Raw genomic sequence first — 17,151 nt, forward strand, 5'->3', positions numbered from 1 at the left:
TTGACACCTCTCAAGGAAGCCTGCTATTATCTTGTGGGGACTTTCTCTATTTCCCGGAGGGATTTAGAAATTTATATTTTCACCTGTGATTGATCGTAACTGCAATTTCTCGTCACAAATACAAAAAGTCAACTCGAAAATGAACGACCCACATCCACACTCCTAAAACCTTTCCTCCTTTATCCGCAAACTGGGCATAGTGGCATTGATGTCCCGTCCCCTGTGTCTTATTTAGGAAAACCGATCCTCTTATTTATTGCATATTTAGACAAAGCTTTGATAGAAGTGTACGATGCTGAGAGGCAAGAAATCAGGTTAAACAAAGCAGCAGAATGAGCTGTTTATCTTCCGTCTGCATGGATTTAGAAGCATAAACACGAGAGAGACGTAGGACATCTGGACACAGAGAGGACGGGCGAGGAGGTGTTTAAGTGGCCGAACATCTTGTCTCAGGTCAGATGAAGCCGATGACATATAGAGTGGTTCAACAACAACAACAGGATTTATCGTTGGGATTCAGCTTATTTTCCCATCCACCCATTAGAGGTTCAAAACAGGAACTTTGCGCTCCTGTCATCCATCCAAAGCAGCCCGGGGGACGGAAAGGGGCTTTCCTCACCAGCTATGTCCGTAACAATGAAATGAAATACTTAACGGCCTTTTGCTTTTGTGTCCTGCATCTTCATTATTGTGAATCTGGTGAACAAAATCAGTGTTTGGCCAAAGTCCTCATGGCGCTTTAGTATGTTTATCTCTTCTACTCTCCACGTATGCAGAGACGTGACACTGACTGAGTATCGCAGTCTCCTGTTTGGGCTTCTTCACCATCAGTGGTGCCAAACTGAGGCCGGTGGTGAATATACCGTATGGACATTTCAAGGCCAATCCCTGATATTTACATTCCGCTGGCTGACATCAAAACTGAGACAAAAGTGTAACGTGACAAAAGTGTAGAAGTGAAACCCAACACTCACAAGTGATGACTCTGAGACGCGTCTGGGTCACGTTGACTTTGCAAAGGTCATAATAAAAAGATTATGCAAGATTGGCTTCAAGCCCTACGCTCTATTTATGGATGAAGCAACAAGCTAATATTTAGAACCATGTCAACCTTTGCTCCCAATACTTTCAACACATCATTCGATGAGTATATTTCCCCACTGTTTAAACGAATAGAGTGTCTCCCTTGGCGGTCATTTAATCAGGACAGAATGAGTCATTAGTAATTCCTAGAGGAGGAGAAGGAGGAGGATGAGGAGGAAGAAGATCAGATTAGCAGAATCCTGGAGTGAGAGTTTGTGTGTGGGATGTTGGGAAAGGAAGTAGCTGGTGGGAACGATGAGCCTCTGAGTTCTGCCAGGTTCCACCTCCCGGATTTTGCCCTGGTGTCCCAGGACAGGGTGAACCCACATGTGTCGGGAGCTGTTAAAGTGTGTAAATCGCCTGTTGAAAGCTCGGAATCCTGCTGTCCAATGCGCCCACAAGGCTGCCTCTTCCCCAACAGGCACAACAGCTGACCCTCTTACTGTTACCGGCCACCAGCCAAGCAAGGCACCCTGGGAAGGCATAAACCTGCCTGACCCCCGTCTCCTCCCAGTGCTGTAAAAATGCCTACATTTGCCGGAGTTGCGATCATGTGAGTGTGCCTGTATTTTGACAGCAGCCTCCGGCGGGCAGAGATAACACTTCCCCAGCCTTGATGCTCAAGTAGTAAAGGATTAAGGAGTAAATAGAGGTTAAGCATGGTAAAGACTGTTTCAATTCCCCGCGGTCCAAACGTCACCGATGAGGCATTTATTGATGTTTGCAACATTTGCTTTTCACATATTCAGTCTCACGCTGATATTTTCCGCGCTGGTGTTGATGCTTGGGATCGGTTTACCTCCTGGAGGTGTGTTGCTATGGTGAAAGCGCTTTTCGGTTAACTGTGAAATCGGTGAGTCATGAAGGTTAATTTTTGGTTCGGTGGGAGACGGCGTAATGGATACATCTGTCTGACAGGGAGGTGGGAGGAGGAGAGTGATGATGGGATGTAGCGGGTGGCTCTGTGGGGTGAGAGAAGGAAGAGGCGAGGGTGAGGGTGGAGGAATGTGGGTCGGAGCCAGAGATTACAACCCGTAGCAAATCTCTTTCTCTCATAACCTTGACCTGAACTTCCACCCTGCTGCTGCAGAGTTGTCCAATCGAGACTGTTATGGGATAATTACATTGATCACTTTGTGGGGGAGACTTGTTGAAATGTGATGGTTCGTTCGGGCGGCTGTAAATAAATAATAAATATGAATAATGTAATGCTTCACTGCCTTATTAAAACATTTCCAGACAACCTTAACATCTGTGGTTGCCATGCAGGATAGTGTAATTCTGGCTCAAAGGTATTTGTATGTGGAGGTTTTAGGTATGTGGGAACCTGCAAAAATGCTAGATTTATTAATCCGGGTGAGCGTAGGTTTGCTTTGTTCAAATATTGATCCATTACAACCTGATACGACCACATTTTTTAGTGGGACTTAAAGCTCCTTTGCACTGCATGTGCAAAGCTTGGTATGAATCTAGCAGACTGTATCTCATCGATGAGTCTTCCAGGAGAAAGCCTATTGATGGCACACGTCTTTAACTGTTTAAAGCCTTAATAACACAAGAACCCAACGTGCTATTTATCATTTCAATGTGATTATTAGCCGTAGTATGTGCTTCATTACACCGAGGTTGAGTGAAATTCAGCCATGTCTCAGATATCCAATGCTCCCATAATAGAGTGGTTATTCATGCCTTGTTAAGATAAATACATTAGGTGTGTGTGTGTATGTGTGTGTGTGTGTGTGTGTGTGTGCATGTTTAACAATACATTGCAACAATCACGACAAATATTGGTAATGCCGTTTTCAGTTTTGTCCTCAACGCTGGAGCTTCCCAGATAAACATAGTTTGTGTCTTCTCCCTCTGTCAACATGAGAGAATTATCGGCATAAGTTGTTTGTTTTAGAAGTCATTAACCGGCCTTGAATACAGAATAAGAAGGTCTAAGACAAACCCTTACGTTTCCTTTATTTTTGTTTGTGTCTGAAAGAAAAAGACAGTTTGTTCTCATAAGAATTTGTTAAAATCAAATAAAGATCAAATCTGTGGTGGCTTTAATGAACAGCTGACCTTTTATACCCCTCCACAGAACTGCGTGTTCCTGATAAATCACAGAAGATTGCAGCAATGGAAAAGAAAAGAAAGAAAAAGAAAAAAAATGTCATTGATATTTGTGCCGTGACAGCTTTTTTTTGCATGATTGCTTAGACTCAAGAAAGTATTGCTGTCAGTCCACTATGGTTTTAAACTCTGCTGCATTTTAGTCATGTTTAGTCAAGCCAGAGCAAAAAAAACTAAAAAATCATCTTCCCCACATCCAACTCTGGTGGAAATACCTTTTTCTTTCACTTTCATTTCACTGATCCAGCGTATCGTAACCTAAGTAGTTCAATTATTGAGCTATCAGGTAGCAGGTGGACCCAACTTTGAGACACAAATTGAGAATAAAACAACGTTTAGAGTCTGGTAGTTTCCACAAAGCCCCAAGGATTTATTAGTGAATTCTCAAAATAACTAACTAACATCTGACTGTCACTGTTTTGGGCCGAGGGACAAGGTGTTCAACTGATGGAGTTAGTGATGATCGATTGAACGAGGAAGGAGACAATCCTGTTGGCTCCACATGACAGTGGGGTCTTTTTACAAAGACTTTCCTTAGAGCAGCAGGCCTTGAAATAACAACTTCACATAGTGTACGGAACATATAGGTGGCAAATAATCAAAATCCTCAATTCAGACTTTGGCACAGAAATCGTAAACTGCATTTACAGAGGAGCATTGATAGAAATAGCAGATTCGACTGTAGTTCAGAGAACCGGAAAGTGTCTCTGCACCCAAACCCAGAACCTTGAACCTCTTTCATGGAACAACAGACGCTTTATCCATTTTTTAAAAATGGATAAAGCCGACAGCAGCAACGTTAGGTTGCTGCTGTCGGCTTTTCTGTGTGAACTTGGAGACACTGGGAATTGTTCATTTGTGTAGCTGTCTACCAAAAAAAGAGCTTAATCAGATATCTTTAGGACAGCCGGTCACATCGCGAGGTTGACATCAGAAGCAGAGGCGATATGCTGATCTTTGAATGCATGGCTGAGGCTCAGCGTAGATTAAGACATTTGAACTGATAGGAGAGCAGACTGGTTCTCCCAAGTTACAGCCTCCACATGTCGGCTGTAATGGTGACGGAAGAGATGAGGCTTGATATGGAAACAGGAGAACAATAGAGAGCAGCTCTGTCTATTAGATAACTATCATCCGAAGTGTATGGTTTGATTATGCGGCTAACGGGCTCCATTATGTCCGCTGGCAGACTTGGAAGTGAAGTGCTGGGATAAAGGCCGTCTGTCTCTGGTCTTTGGAATTTCCGCTCGTTCTCACACTTATTCTTGCTCGCGTAGTGTCGCCTCTATTTCTTGTTCCTGATGTCAATAATGAGGGGTCATTTCCTCGCTGGGAACAAACAACTCCAACATATGTGGAGAAGGCTCAAATGGAAAAGACTTTGTTAAAAAGGATGTAAAATCCGAGTTTCTGTGCACACACACACACTTCCTGCATATGCATACTCCCTGATGGACGCATTGTGTCGCCCCGTATTACAGTTGTGTTAATGCTGCATTGCATAAATGACTCACGTCCTAGATTGTTCCATCTTTTTATTTACTTGCTTTTCTATTTAAACTAATCATCAACCCTCCACGTATGAAATAGATTTGTTTTTTTTGTCTCTTATTGGCAGCATGGCCGTGCCCACCGCTGAGGTCACCTTTGGTCAAAGGTCACAGTTTTATTTTCCTTAAATGTCGATGTTTAGTTTGCTTGGATGTAAACTGCGACATATTTGGTCGGTACAAAGTTGCTGAGGTCATTCCTCGTCCTCACGTGCTGACGCTATAGCCAGATACCAGATACCAGCACTCTTGAGAAACTGACCCAACCCCTTCTTGTCTTTGTGAGCATAAAAGGCAAGGAAGAGGCCTTCATCCGTGTAGAAAGAATGGCTTTCCAAAGCCTACATCCTGTGGCACAGCGCTGCGCATTCTCAGAGGAGCAGCTGAACCACTCAGACCTCGGCAGCCGCCGACTTGAACTGAACGGGCCCTTTCTCAGAGAAAACAAACGTGGCGACAAAGTCATTATTTCTTGCTCCCTTGTCTCTCTTTGATTCCACCAGCACCTGCCCATGCTCACATTTTCATTTTTTCTGTGGTACAGGCATCCAAGACTGAGGCAAATGCAAACAATCCCCTTGGGTTGTATAGAAAGGTTGTGGTTTTTTATTGTGTGGAACAATAACAGCTCAGACCAGTGATTAGTGGGCAAACCAAAAAGACTTCACACTGGCTAAGACAACTGGACCTAGACTAATCTCAATTAGCTCCTCCGATTTCTGACAATTCACACTTGTGTTTTATATGGGACATAAACAACATTTACTGCATTTGAGGAATTAGTACGTTTATTTCATCATCGATTAATAGTTGGCTACAGAAAAAAACCCTGTAACCAGCTGTTCTTGGGTGGAGTTCTTGAGTGTTGATGTGTGTGTTTGTGCCGTAGAGTCAGTAAGTCCCCCCCTAAGGGAAAAGGAATAGTCTTAGATCTGTGTTGCGTAATTCTTTTTTAACAGGGTAACATTTTATTCACATTCACATAAACACTGACAGCGAAGGATTACGAGCGGCTATCAAGATGACCCCTTCTATTGAAAACTGTTTGAACGTCCAAATCCCCTGTAATTGTCTGGCCAGAGGTTACAGGTCATCAGGATGAGCGTGAGAGGCCCATTTGTTACTGGTCAGGATGGGATGCAGATGGACGAGCTGATTAAGGAAGGTTAGGGACCTTTGTAATCCAAGGCAGGATTATTCCACTGGGTCTCTTAGAGGCATTAAGGTGGAATTTGCCCTAAAAGCAATTGAGTGTTTTGTGTTGTTCATGATAACCAAACCATTGTCAAGAAATATAATGCTAGTGATTCAGTGAATTAGTTGAATTTTTCATGCTCCTTTTCTTCAGTCTAAACAGCTGTATCATAGCAATCACACGCACAGTGAGGAACAAGCAGGGAACAGTTTCCTGAGCTCCCTTCCAACAGCTGCATTTGTCCAACTCGCTCTTGGAGATCACTCGATTCCAGAGTTTTTATGGACAGACACAGACAAACATTGAGCAAACAAGCAAATATTGAGAAATAGTCTGAAACAATTCTCCCATTTGTTGAGTTAATTTAGCCCGAGAGTCTTCCTGGTTGGACTGTTGATACGGCTGCTTCTGATCTGCTAAAGCGGGCTGCACACTTCTCTTTGCATGTCCGCTCACATGTTGAACAACTTCTGCAATCCTAGAGGATGAGCTTTGGTCTGCAGCTCTGTCCGTGGTTGCCCATGTTAGGCTCCACTGATTTACATAGACGAGTGCTCACGTGAGGTTTATTGAGCTCAAGTAAAGCGTCGACCTGCATGACGATGATAAGCGGGTGATGATGCTGCTGTTTTCTAAAAACTACTAGACCCCATCTCTCCAGAGCCATGCACTTACAGCTGCTCCGGTCTTCTGGTCCCACATTTGCTGACAGGCAACTTTAACCTGGTCACACATGATCATGCTTGAGCGATTGGCTAGTGGGTTTGTTCATTGCGTGTGTGTGTGTGCGTGTGTGTGCGAATAGCTACTTTCCTACACATCATTTGCCGTAAGCATTTGCTCACGCATTGTTAGCATTAAATATTAGCTTCACTCATCAGATATGCATGCGTGTGTAGCAGATGCAGCTGATTTAGGTTAAAGAACCCACACGGTGGTGGTAATGAAAACCTGCTGCCTGCAGCCAGAACAGACATGTTTTACATCTTTCCAGTATTTCTCAGCAAACGAGCGCTACAGGACTCTCTAAATAAAGGACACAGAAAACGTAGCCCTGTGTTATTGCCGGACGTTGTATAATATGTGTAGGAATCTCAACTTGTCCTTTTGCTTCTCCGCAGCATTCACATGTAACCCAGTAACACCACCAACATGTTATCTTTTTTCAAATATGAACCTATTTGTGTGAATTTAATGACAAGCTAATTCTCTCCATCTCCTCTGGGGGATTGCCGTGTCGCTGTATTCATAACTAGAATGATAGTTATTATAATCATTTCTTAGATTAATGTTATAATTTGATTGCTGTTGAAGCATATATTTAATTATTACCACTGAAAAAAGTGCTCTACATGTTTTGTTTTTCCCCTGGACCAATTTGGTTGTAATATACAGCATACGCCTGGATTTCTTTACCTGCTGCCATTACATCCGTCTTCCATTTTGATGTCACTTTATGTATTTATTTTTGTCACATTTATTCACTAATACATTTTTAAAAAGAAAGGACAAGAAAAGGTTCCTCTTAACTCTGTATCTGTCTTGGCGTTTCATAAAAATGTTTCACATCGTAGCATTCCAGTTGGTGCATGTGCTGCTCACCCACACAGACCCACACGCGCGCTGTTTACGGAGCAACTTGCACCAGGAGACGTGTCTTCCAAGTATGGCAGTCAGACAGAAAATTCCCCTCCTCCACTTCTATTCTCTCGAGCCAGCCTCTCAGTACCACAGAAGGCCAGGAATGCCAGAGCAGCACAGTCTGAAATAACTTAGCGATCCTCCCCCCACTCGTTTTTTATTATTTTATTATTTTTCTAATTATTTTCTTCCTCCTGTTTCAGTGAATGCAGCCCAGGACAGTTTGTGGGGACAGCGTAGTTGCGATCAGTAGCACCTGAGCTACTGATCCAGTAGATTATATGTCATGAGTATCAGCTGAGTAGTACAATTCAACTTGCACTGTTGCACATGTGTATATGTTGCTGCTAAATTTACTACGCGGTCTTGTATTACCTGTATCTTAGCTTGCTCCATAACTGTCCCATTTGGTGTTGCTTAATGGGCCCTTATCGGCCGGAGCATGTCTTTACGGGGTGTCTTGTGCAGGGTTAAACCGCTCAGACCAACAAAGGACACAGAGGCTTGTCAAAGTCACTTCAACAAACATCGGTGAGAAAAGGAAAGAAAAAACCTCCACCGGTTATTTCAGCGGGATTTGTTTTTGTGAAATGTTAAATTTAACATCGTTGCACAATATTGTGCTGGTAACAAAGCCATCGCATCGTAGTCATTAAGAGTAATTGGATCAGCCAACTGGCCGTCAACCCAAACAGCCCATCGTCCAAAACATAGACCCCAAACTACGTGATGCAACAATATGGCCACAATAATACCTCTGCTCACATGAGCAGGCTGGTTTTGGAGTCATGACCGTATAAAGTAAACCGGATATATTATTGGCTGAATGTCACATGGAGCCAAATGTACACGGTACTCTGACCCATCACATCTAACGTTCCTATAGAGCAAACACACCAGCGTTCCTTTAACCTCTGCCTCCCTCAGTACTGGGCTCATGGCCGCTTTCATGACCTGTTGATTTAAATAGAGGCTATTCAAGTATGCCTGCTGGGATGACACCTTCCTCAATATGAACCGCTGGTAAAAATCTTTTTGGGCCAGTTTGTATCACGTGACTGATCCACCAGAGGTAAATCCACACATGATCCAGGAGCAATTCGGAGATTCATCTTTGAGCTTTACACCATGGCAAGATTCAGAGTGACTCTGGGCCATTTGGGCTGTTCTTGCAGCTAAAACAAAACCATTAAGCAAAACCTCCAAGAAAGTAATCATGTGACTGACAATACGGTTGCAAAGGCGGTTGCATGAAACTGTTAATTGCTGAAGTTTAGTGGGGATAGAACCCCCTCTGGGGGTCAACAGATTTGGGCATACTTTAGCCCTCCTTGTACCTGGCATTGTACCGTTGCTCACTGTAACTATTTGTATCAGTTTGGTGCTGGGTGCAACTCACATTGCGTTCATCAAAGCTTCCTTTCATCAGCACCAGCCCTCTCACTCTCTTGGCGTTCACACAGGACTCTTGTTAAGCTGCCAATAGACTCTGTAAGAAATGCTTGGTTTGTGGAAGAATGTAGGCGCAACAGATCTCCAGAATAAAAAGTAAGTAAGCTGATCTGGTTTCCCCCTCAGGGAAACTCCTATCAGCAGGGAAGGAAGACTCCTCTCTCAGCGGAAGAGATAAACCTTGTTCTCTGTTTATATAGATTTTGAGGTTGCCGGCTCAGGAAAACAGCTTTTCCCCTGAAAACAACAACAAAAAAGAGCACCGTTTTTTAGCATTTATGTAACTTTCTAACATAGGCTGATGTCAGTTCCTTAACGGTACTAATCTTGTGAACAAAGTGGCTACTTCCTATAGTCTTACCGTGCAAATGTGAGCATAAGTGTTTTGTATGTCACGAATCTGCATAATTAATTAAGTAAAGTAGTATAATTGCAATGCCCTCTCAAGATGCATTTGTGATTACTATATGTTAGTTTACATATACACATTCACCTTACCGGTCTTTAATCAGTGTGTGTGTGTGTGATATGTGTATAGAAGAAGAGAGGATATGAATACTCATCCGCTGAGAAGCCAGTGGTTTGTGAGATTCTACAGCCGTGGTGGGAAGTTAGGGCAGGAATGTGATGTCATTCTAAGAAACGTCTGTGGGTGACATTGACCAGATGTTTCTGGGGTCTTCCGATGCCCTTTACAATGGCTGTAAATGCTGAATCCATATGGAGCTGATGGAAACGCTTCTCCCCCCATGTGGTTACAATCAGTACTGCCACACTTCTTATTGTAACATGTGTACAACGTGTGTGTAGTGGGATAGAATTTGTGAAAAAAAAGATTTAAGTAAACATTCAAGCATAAATATCCCACATGAGGAGGGACGTGCCCATTCATGCTTTAATTAGTTAAGAAGCGTAAAGCCTGTAATTGGGTGTTTTATGAGAACTTTGAGGTCAAGAATGAAGTTTGAGTCTGTACAATATTTTGATTGATTGTTGGAAAGTTAGAGTTAGAGCAAGCGGTTAGCGTAGAGATGATTCTGCAAAACAATTTCCATTTAGTTCATAGTCTGGAGCTTTTATTCACATCACATGAGCTTTGTCAGGAGATGTTTATACTGTATTTGAATATTCATCCAACTCCCTCTAGCGGGGAAGATCATGTAATATGATTGAGACACTTGTTTAGAACAACTGCTACAGAAACAAGCGCTCGAGGTGGTTTTATTTTGTCAGTTGGAACATTGCGCTCTGATGTAAACCAACGGTGGACCCTCCTTACTGGACAAAGATAAAAGATGTGTTATAACGCTTCTCTGGCTCCTTGAAGTAAACATTACTGATCACTTCCTCTCTCCTTGGCTCATCTGAGCGCTGTGACGTATTTGATGATGTCAGACATTTAGACTCGATTTATCGAGTATTATTGAAACATCAGGCCTTTTATGGAGGAGGCCTGAACTGATGTAACGTCTAGGACTGAGATACTGCCACAGCAGACCCTCAGGCCTCTGTGTCCGTGCCAGCTCCACACAGCTTCAACAATCCCAAACACACATTATGATGAAGCCCTGTTTTCTGCCCGAAAATGCAATCACTCTGCCAGCACACGTCCTGTTGCTTTTTCACAGTTTGCAGACGTCCAAGTCTGCACATCCAGACTCGGGAATGACATAAACACTTGTCCTGAGGCACGTCAGACTGTCTGCTGTTTCCCAGAGGGCTCAGTGACTCACAGGCTACTGTATATTCACAGAGGACACCGGCACTCATCACACAGCCTGTTTGCTCTGCGGAAGTAACATCACCTTATCTGCTCCTTCTCCGAGTACCGATACAACACAGATGCTCCTTTGTTTTACAGTAAGAAAATGTGTATAATGGAACCTTCCTGCAAGGATCTGAAGAGGATAATCTAATGTGAGGTATAACATGAAGAGACAGTAACTGCGATACTTGACTGGTAGAAACAAATAACTCAATATTCATATTTATATCCAAGACGGTTTATAAAACTGTGTTTTTGTAGTATAATGCGATATAAAACACTTTCAATGTAGTTTTTAGATATATTATGATATAAGTATCAATCAGCTTTTTGAAATAAATGAGGTCAGTGCAGCAAATAAACAAAGCAAAGAACTCTATTTGACGCCTCTCAGTCTTCTATAGGGTCATAAATCTATTTGACATGTAGCAAGGTAAAAAACAGCATAACGTGGATGTTCATCATCATTTAACCTCTTGCTTCAGTAAATTTAATGCACCTTCAGTCACTGTGTGTGCGATCTATTTTTTTCTGGTGTGCTGCGTGTAATCTGGTTCGTCTACACCACTTCTCTCATTAGCGTGATGTTCTTTCAGTGAGGAGCTCAGCTGGGTTTGTCTTCCATATCTTGCTTCTGGTGTTTTGGGTTTATGGTGGCGGATAGTGGAAGGAGAATGAAAACAGACAGAACAAAATCAGATATAAAACACTTTGATCCACTGGCAGATCACGGAGCTGTGTTTGGAGAATCCTCAGTAGACATCACATGGCTGGCTTTTTGTTTTCACACACGGGCGCACATACCGTCTTCATCATCGAACGCCAGTTTGAGGCCTGACTTATGAACATGCAGGAATGTCTGCTCTGGTTGGTTGCGACTGAAGGAGAAAACTGCAGAGAGTAAAAACAATGAGCACCTGTGATTTATTTAAATGTGAAAAGACACACTCAAGGAATCAGAAGCAAAGAGGTGAGCTGGACAGAGTTAGACATGTGTGAGGGAGCTGCAGTGAGAATATTTAGCAGGCCACACGTGTGTGAATAGATGAGAACAAGATGGAGGCCTGAGAGTGGGGTCTGTTTTCTGAGCTTTCCCATGCTTTCAGAGCCACATATTGATCCGATTATCGGGTATGTTAAAGAGGACTGCGTGTAAGAAGAAAGACAGGATGCTGAGTTACAAAACATGTCGAATGAAAACCGACATATGTATTAGATGAAAGGTTTTTGGAAGGGATCACGTATGTGATGTATGCGTGTGAGAAAAACAGGCACACAGAGATGAATATTTGTGGGACGCCGTCCACGTGAGTCCAGCGACAGCTGGACGATGGAGAAAAAAGGAGGAGGGGAGCAATGAGAGGGAGACAGCCAAGGCAGAGCAGGCCAGTTCCCAGGCTCCATCCTCTGGAGAGCCCAGAGGAGAGGAAGCAGGAGGAGGTGGTGGTGGAGGAGGTGGGGGGGGCAGCTGCAGTGATATGTGCTTGCATGTGCTTCTCCAAAGCTTATCAGAGCAACATGATGCTCTAAAGAAAGCCTGTCTTCATTTAAGACTCGCAGTCATCAATGAACATTACAGCAGCAGCGTAGTTGATTAACAATACACAATAAACAACACCTGAAGGTAAACAAGGTCGCACATAGTGACAAACCCACAGGGAATTTACCACCACTGCACTTCTCTTTAGTTCTACTGAGTGTTTTAGCATCTTTCAGCAGCTTGGTTGTTTTGGTTCAGTGCTGAAATAAAAGCAGCGAGGGCGCTAAAGTCCAGCAGTATGTCAGCACTGATTCATTAGTCAAGAACTCAGATGATGATTTTGACAGAATCAACCCTTGAATGATGAAACCGTCACAATTAACTGCGAGATCAGCAGACGCGCATTAACACGCTGTCGGGCAGGCGGCTCACTGTGGGGATTTACAGCATCAGTCATGAACGAGGCGAGACATGATTCATGATGCAATGATTGATGACAGAAGTTTGTAGCACACTTTAAACATCAGACGGGTACATCAGGTGACCCTCAGGGCTCGGCTGTTATTCCCAGCTGGCTGCCCTTCTGGCTGCTCTCTTCATGTTTATTATTCTTCTGTCCCTTTCTAAATGTTCTATCTCCCAAGTGATGGCTCCTTTGTATGTTTATTTTCCTCCTCAGGGCTGCGGGGCATCATGTGGAAAATGTGACTGCAGTGGTGTGAAAGGAGCTAAGGTGAGATTTCCATATGGCAGTTTTTTTTCTTCTTTTCTCACACATTTTGACACACAGTTATTTTGCAGTTGATGCGAACAACTTTGTAAGGTCGCGGCGAGCCTTAAAACAGTCAACGTTCTGACTGAGCGGGACGGACGGCCTGGGTGGAAAAGCGGTGTTTGGGGCTCAGTCACGGAGCAGAGAGCAGGACGGGAACAAAGATCAGTTTGAATTGGAGCATGTCCGTGCACACAGCTGGGGGGGGCTCTCGGCTAGTCGAGATGCACAAGTGATGTCACAGGCCCGAACTGTCCGTGAGCCTTTGAGCTGTCGGCCCTCCAGCAGGAATGTTAATCACTGTCCTCAAACATGAGGAGTTCTTATTAACTATCTTTAGCAAAATGTGCTTTTGCTGTTACAATATATTTTCTTCTGTTAGGCACTCGCTTTGAGGCCTTTCTTTGTTTTATTTAAGTCATAACGTTTAAATCACCAAAATAAAAAGGCATGTTGATTCTGGGTAATATTATTTCATTGTCAACAACTCACTAGAAATGTTAATACATTTACGCCCTTAACAAGTTCTGGCTTTGTGGCCACATCCTGATACATCTCTGTAGATCAGTAACAAGTACATTAATGGTACGGGCACCGGGGAAGGAAATATTTCAGTCGCAAGAGATGAGAACGTGCCAGTGGACTGTGGGATAATTGTGTATGTCCTGATCAATTTAAGATTGAAATAAAAAATAAATCCGCCTTCGGCTGGTCACAACCAGTGGACATATGCAACGTGCAAATTAGAGGTCACTCGTCACATTGCTTTGTTTTAGAAAATTGGGAACCAGTGTTCTAAAGTTTCTAAACATCTTACTGTGTGAGTGTTCATGTGAATTGTTGGCTGAGTTAAATCAGACGCCTGCAGGGTGTTATCTATCCTCTCCGTGCAACAGTCTGGCCTGTCATGGCTCATTCCTACAGCAACAGTAGCCAAACATCCAGCTCCCCCGACAACAACAGACGTACTCACTGTGCTCAATGGAGCTCGGCCAACCCGCTGAGGATCCTAAGCACTGCTGTGTTTTGAAAAGTTTCTAGAAGGCTCCAAAAAGCCCACGTGAGCTTTATTTCCAGTGACGTAATTTCAGTAAGTTGGACAACAGGAGTTTTTCACGGTAACCCTATCGATGAGTTCCAAATGCTTGAGATCCCGTTTTTCTCCCGGCTGATAGAATACAGATGTGCTGCGGTCAGAGAGTGGAAATGGACACAAAGGGTTTCTCATGCTTGGCGGGTCAGCGGGTCGAGGAGATTAATGGATGATGTTCTTTCAAGCAGGAATGCTGCCCTCTAGTGGACTGAAGTGGAAATAACATCCAGCAGTTTGAGGTCACTGCAGGCACTAATAGAATTTATTTTGACCAATAGTATTTTTTTATTGTTTTGTTTTTTAATATTGTCCACTTAACAATTGTTTTCATTATGAAGTCAAATGCAATTAAGTCTTAGAACAAAAAAGTGCTAATCATTAGCTTTTTGGCACTGGATTGATAATTGGCAGAGTTCGCTATGTTAAAGAGCTAGAGTTAGGGTCGTCGTGGCACAGGGGTTAGAGAAGGTGTGCTGGGAAGCACAAGGTTAGTGGTTCGATTCCAGGCTGCCCCATGTTCCATGTCGAAGTGTCCCTGAGCAAGACACCTAACCCCTAATTGCTCCCCGGGCAAAAATGTGAAAAAGCCATGGGTTTAAAGTGTAATGTAAGTCGCTTTGGATAAAAGCGTCTGCTAAATGACCTGTAATGTAAAGACATACAGACAAGAACATTTATAAAGACAACATTTGTTATAATGTTGTTACAACAAATTATACCAGTACAGTGAATCAGAGAACGAAGTACTTAAGTAATTGCAGAGTTACTGTTACCCCCATTTAATTTGCTTTCCCCATGATATTTCTCTGCAATAAACTATTCCTTCTAATCTCAGTAAATAGGAATATTTTTATCCTCACATCATTATCCTGTGCTTCACAGGGTGAGCGTGGATTTCCTGGTCTTCAAGGTAATATGGGTTTTCCAGGGATGCAGGGACATGAAGGTCCTGCAGGACCAATGGGCTCCACGGTCAGTACACACACACACACACACATCAAAATGAATAAAGCTGCGCTGTTTTTTGTCTCTTTGTCAATACTTATATCATTGTTTTAAACTGATTTCATACATAAATCAGCTACAAAGATCATAACACGTGTTTCTGTGTTGGGACGATGCTGATGTCGTTTGTTTCTCGTAGGGAGATCTGGGTGACACCGGAGCTGCTGGACTGAAAGGAGTGCGAGTAAGTGACCAACCATCCTAATTATGACACACGGTACAATGTGATGTGACAGACAGGTGGCGTCTTGAGACAGTAACACTGATCACTCGTCTTCCAGGGTCCTCCTGGTCTGCCAGGTTTTCCGGGAAATCCAGGACTACCAGTGAGTGTCTCTGATCCGCATCTCATCCTTCAGTGTCTAGTTACATTTACAAAAACAATGTTGACATATGCATATGGTCTATTTGTGTTCTCCCCCATAGGGAATCAATGGAAATGATGGACCACCAGGTTTGCACGGTATCCCAGGGTGCAATGGGACTAAAGTAAGCCCCTTCTAAAAGTGTTATTCTGTTTTAAGTGGGATTTGTTCACTGTTTGTGCCTTCTGACTGGTGTGCGTGTGTGTGTGTGTGTGTGTGTTCACGTTTCAGGGCGAAAGAGGGAGGGATGGCACTCCTGGTTTTCCTGGGATTCAAGGACCTCCCGTAAGTAACCACAAGGCAACCGACCGGCACACATTTCAGCCACTGTCCAGTGGAAAGAATATCAATTAACATTGTTAATATTGGTAATATTCTTCTTTCCTCTCAGGGCATCTCTGGAATTCCTGGAATGAAGGTCAGCTCAAGTTGATGCAACGCCATCATTTTTGTGCAAGAAACATGTTGATTAGACATTGTTTTACCGAACCCTTTTTCTTGTTTTGTGTCCTACAGGGCGACCCTGGAGGTGTGATCGGGTTTGTTCCCATGAAAGGAGACAGAGGATTCCCTGGCACACCTGGATTACCTGTGCGTTGTGTGTGAAAAAGAGACAATCTAAGACTGATAGTATTCTGAATTTTCATGAAAATTCTTCCCAAACATGTAATTCTCTCATAGGGATCAAGTGGAGCTTATGGACCCACTGGACCTCCAGGACCTCGAGGCTATCAAGGACCCAAAGTGAGTCACTCCTACACGGATGGACAGTTTGTCATCTTTAAGTCAGTAATAGACCTTATGAGATATGGAATATTTGTTATACAGAGACACACAATAACCATTGAATAAACCACCATCTGTGCTGGAAAGCAAAGCATCATAATCTGCGTAGATGTTTGAATCTGTTGGAAGACTTGTTGATCTGTGAAACACAGTACCGATATCATCAGTTTGTTTAACGGAATAACCATTTGACAGGGTGATCCTGGTTTCCCAGGCCCCCCCGGAGAAATGGTAAGACTTGTCATCTATGATGGTTTTCCTATTGTAAGCCAAAACTGACAATTTTCTGACTTTATCATACAGCTAAGATGTGAGAGCATTTTTTTCGGTTTTCCTCCTTGCAGGCCGACAAGCTGTCCTTTGAGAGTGAGAAAGGAGATAAGGTGAGAATTTTAGTTTTATATATACGTTGTTTGCAAAAATGTTACAACTATAGGAAGCAGTAGCACTTAACAGGTAAATGATGAAATGGTAAGAATGGGTTAATAGATTTTTTCATATCGTGTGTTTGCAGCTGAGCAAATGAAATAAAGTTTTGATGGTATTATCTTATCTTACATATAATTAGTCAGTTTCTCATTAAAAAAAGGAAATTACTTTGCACTAGATGACTGCTTTTTTGATTACAAAAGTGACAAATTGTTAACACATTGTTCTTTTGACCGTGCATTTGCTTGGGGAAGTTGTTGTGATCATTGTGGTCTTCACACAGGGGGAACGAGGCTTCCGGGGCCCGCCCGGCCCTCCTGGTCCCACGCTTGAAGGAACTGGAGGAATAATCACAGTGCAGGTACCTGGACCGCTATTTTGGGCTATTAATGAATCACAAATGCTAAATGTATTTAT

The 17,151-nt window shown here is 43.1% G+C and overlaps 1 protein-coding gene across 1 annotated transcript in view; it reads left to right on the forward strand.

The window, feature by feature from the left end:
• Nucleotides 1–17,151, forward strand: part of col4a1 (collagen, type IV, alpha 1) — a 32,557-nt gene that overhangs the window by 1,637 nt on the left and 13,769 nt on the right. The window contains exons 2-13 of the mRNA XM_040201012.2: nucleotides 12,964–13,017; nucleotides 15,032–15,121; nucleotides 15,294–15,338; nucleotides 15,436–15,480; nucleotides 15,581–15,643; nucleotides 15,751–15,804; nucleotides 15,911–15,937; nucleotides 16,036–16,110; nucleotides 16,201–16,263; nucleotides 16,501–16,536; nucleotides 16,650–16,688; nucleotides 17,018–17,095. Coding sequence (XP_040056946.2) covers nucleotides 12,964–13,017; nucleotides 15,032–15,121; nucleotides 15,294–15,338; nucleotides 15,436–15,480; nucleotides 15,581–15,643; nucleotides 15,751–15,804; nucleotides 15,911–15,937; nucleotides 16,036–16,110; nucleotides 16,201–16,263; nucleotides 16,501–16,536; nucleotides 16,650–16,688; nucleotides 17,018–17,095 — 669 coding nt within the window. The remainder of the gene's footprint in view (nucleotides 1–12,963; nucleotides 13,018–15,031; nucleotides 15,122–15,293; nucleotides 15,339–15,435; nucleotides 15,481–15,580; nucleotides 15,644–15,750; nucleotides 15,805–15,910; nucleotides 15,938–16,035; nucleotides 16,111–16,200; nucleotides 16,264–16,500; nucleotides 16,537–16,649; nucleotides 16,689–17,017; nucleotides 17,096–17,151) is intronic.

Source organism: Gasterosteus aculeatus, chromosome 16 (assembly GCF_964276395.1).
Source record: "Gasterosteus aculeatus chromosome 16, fGasAcu3.hap1.1, whole genome shotgun sequence".
NCBI classification, from domain to species: Eukaryota; Metazoa; Chordata; class Actinopteri; order Perciformes; family Gasterosteidae; genus Gasterosteus; species Gasterosteus aculeatus.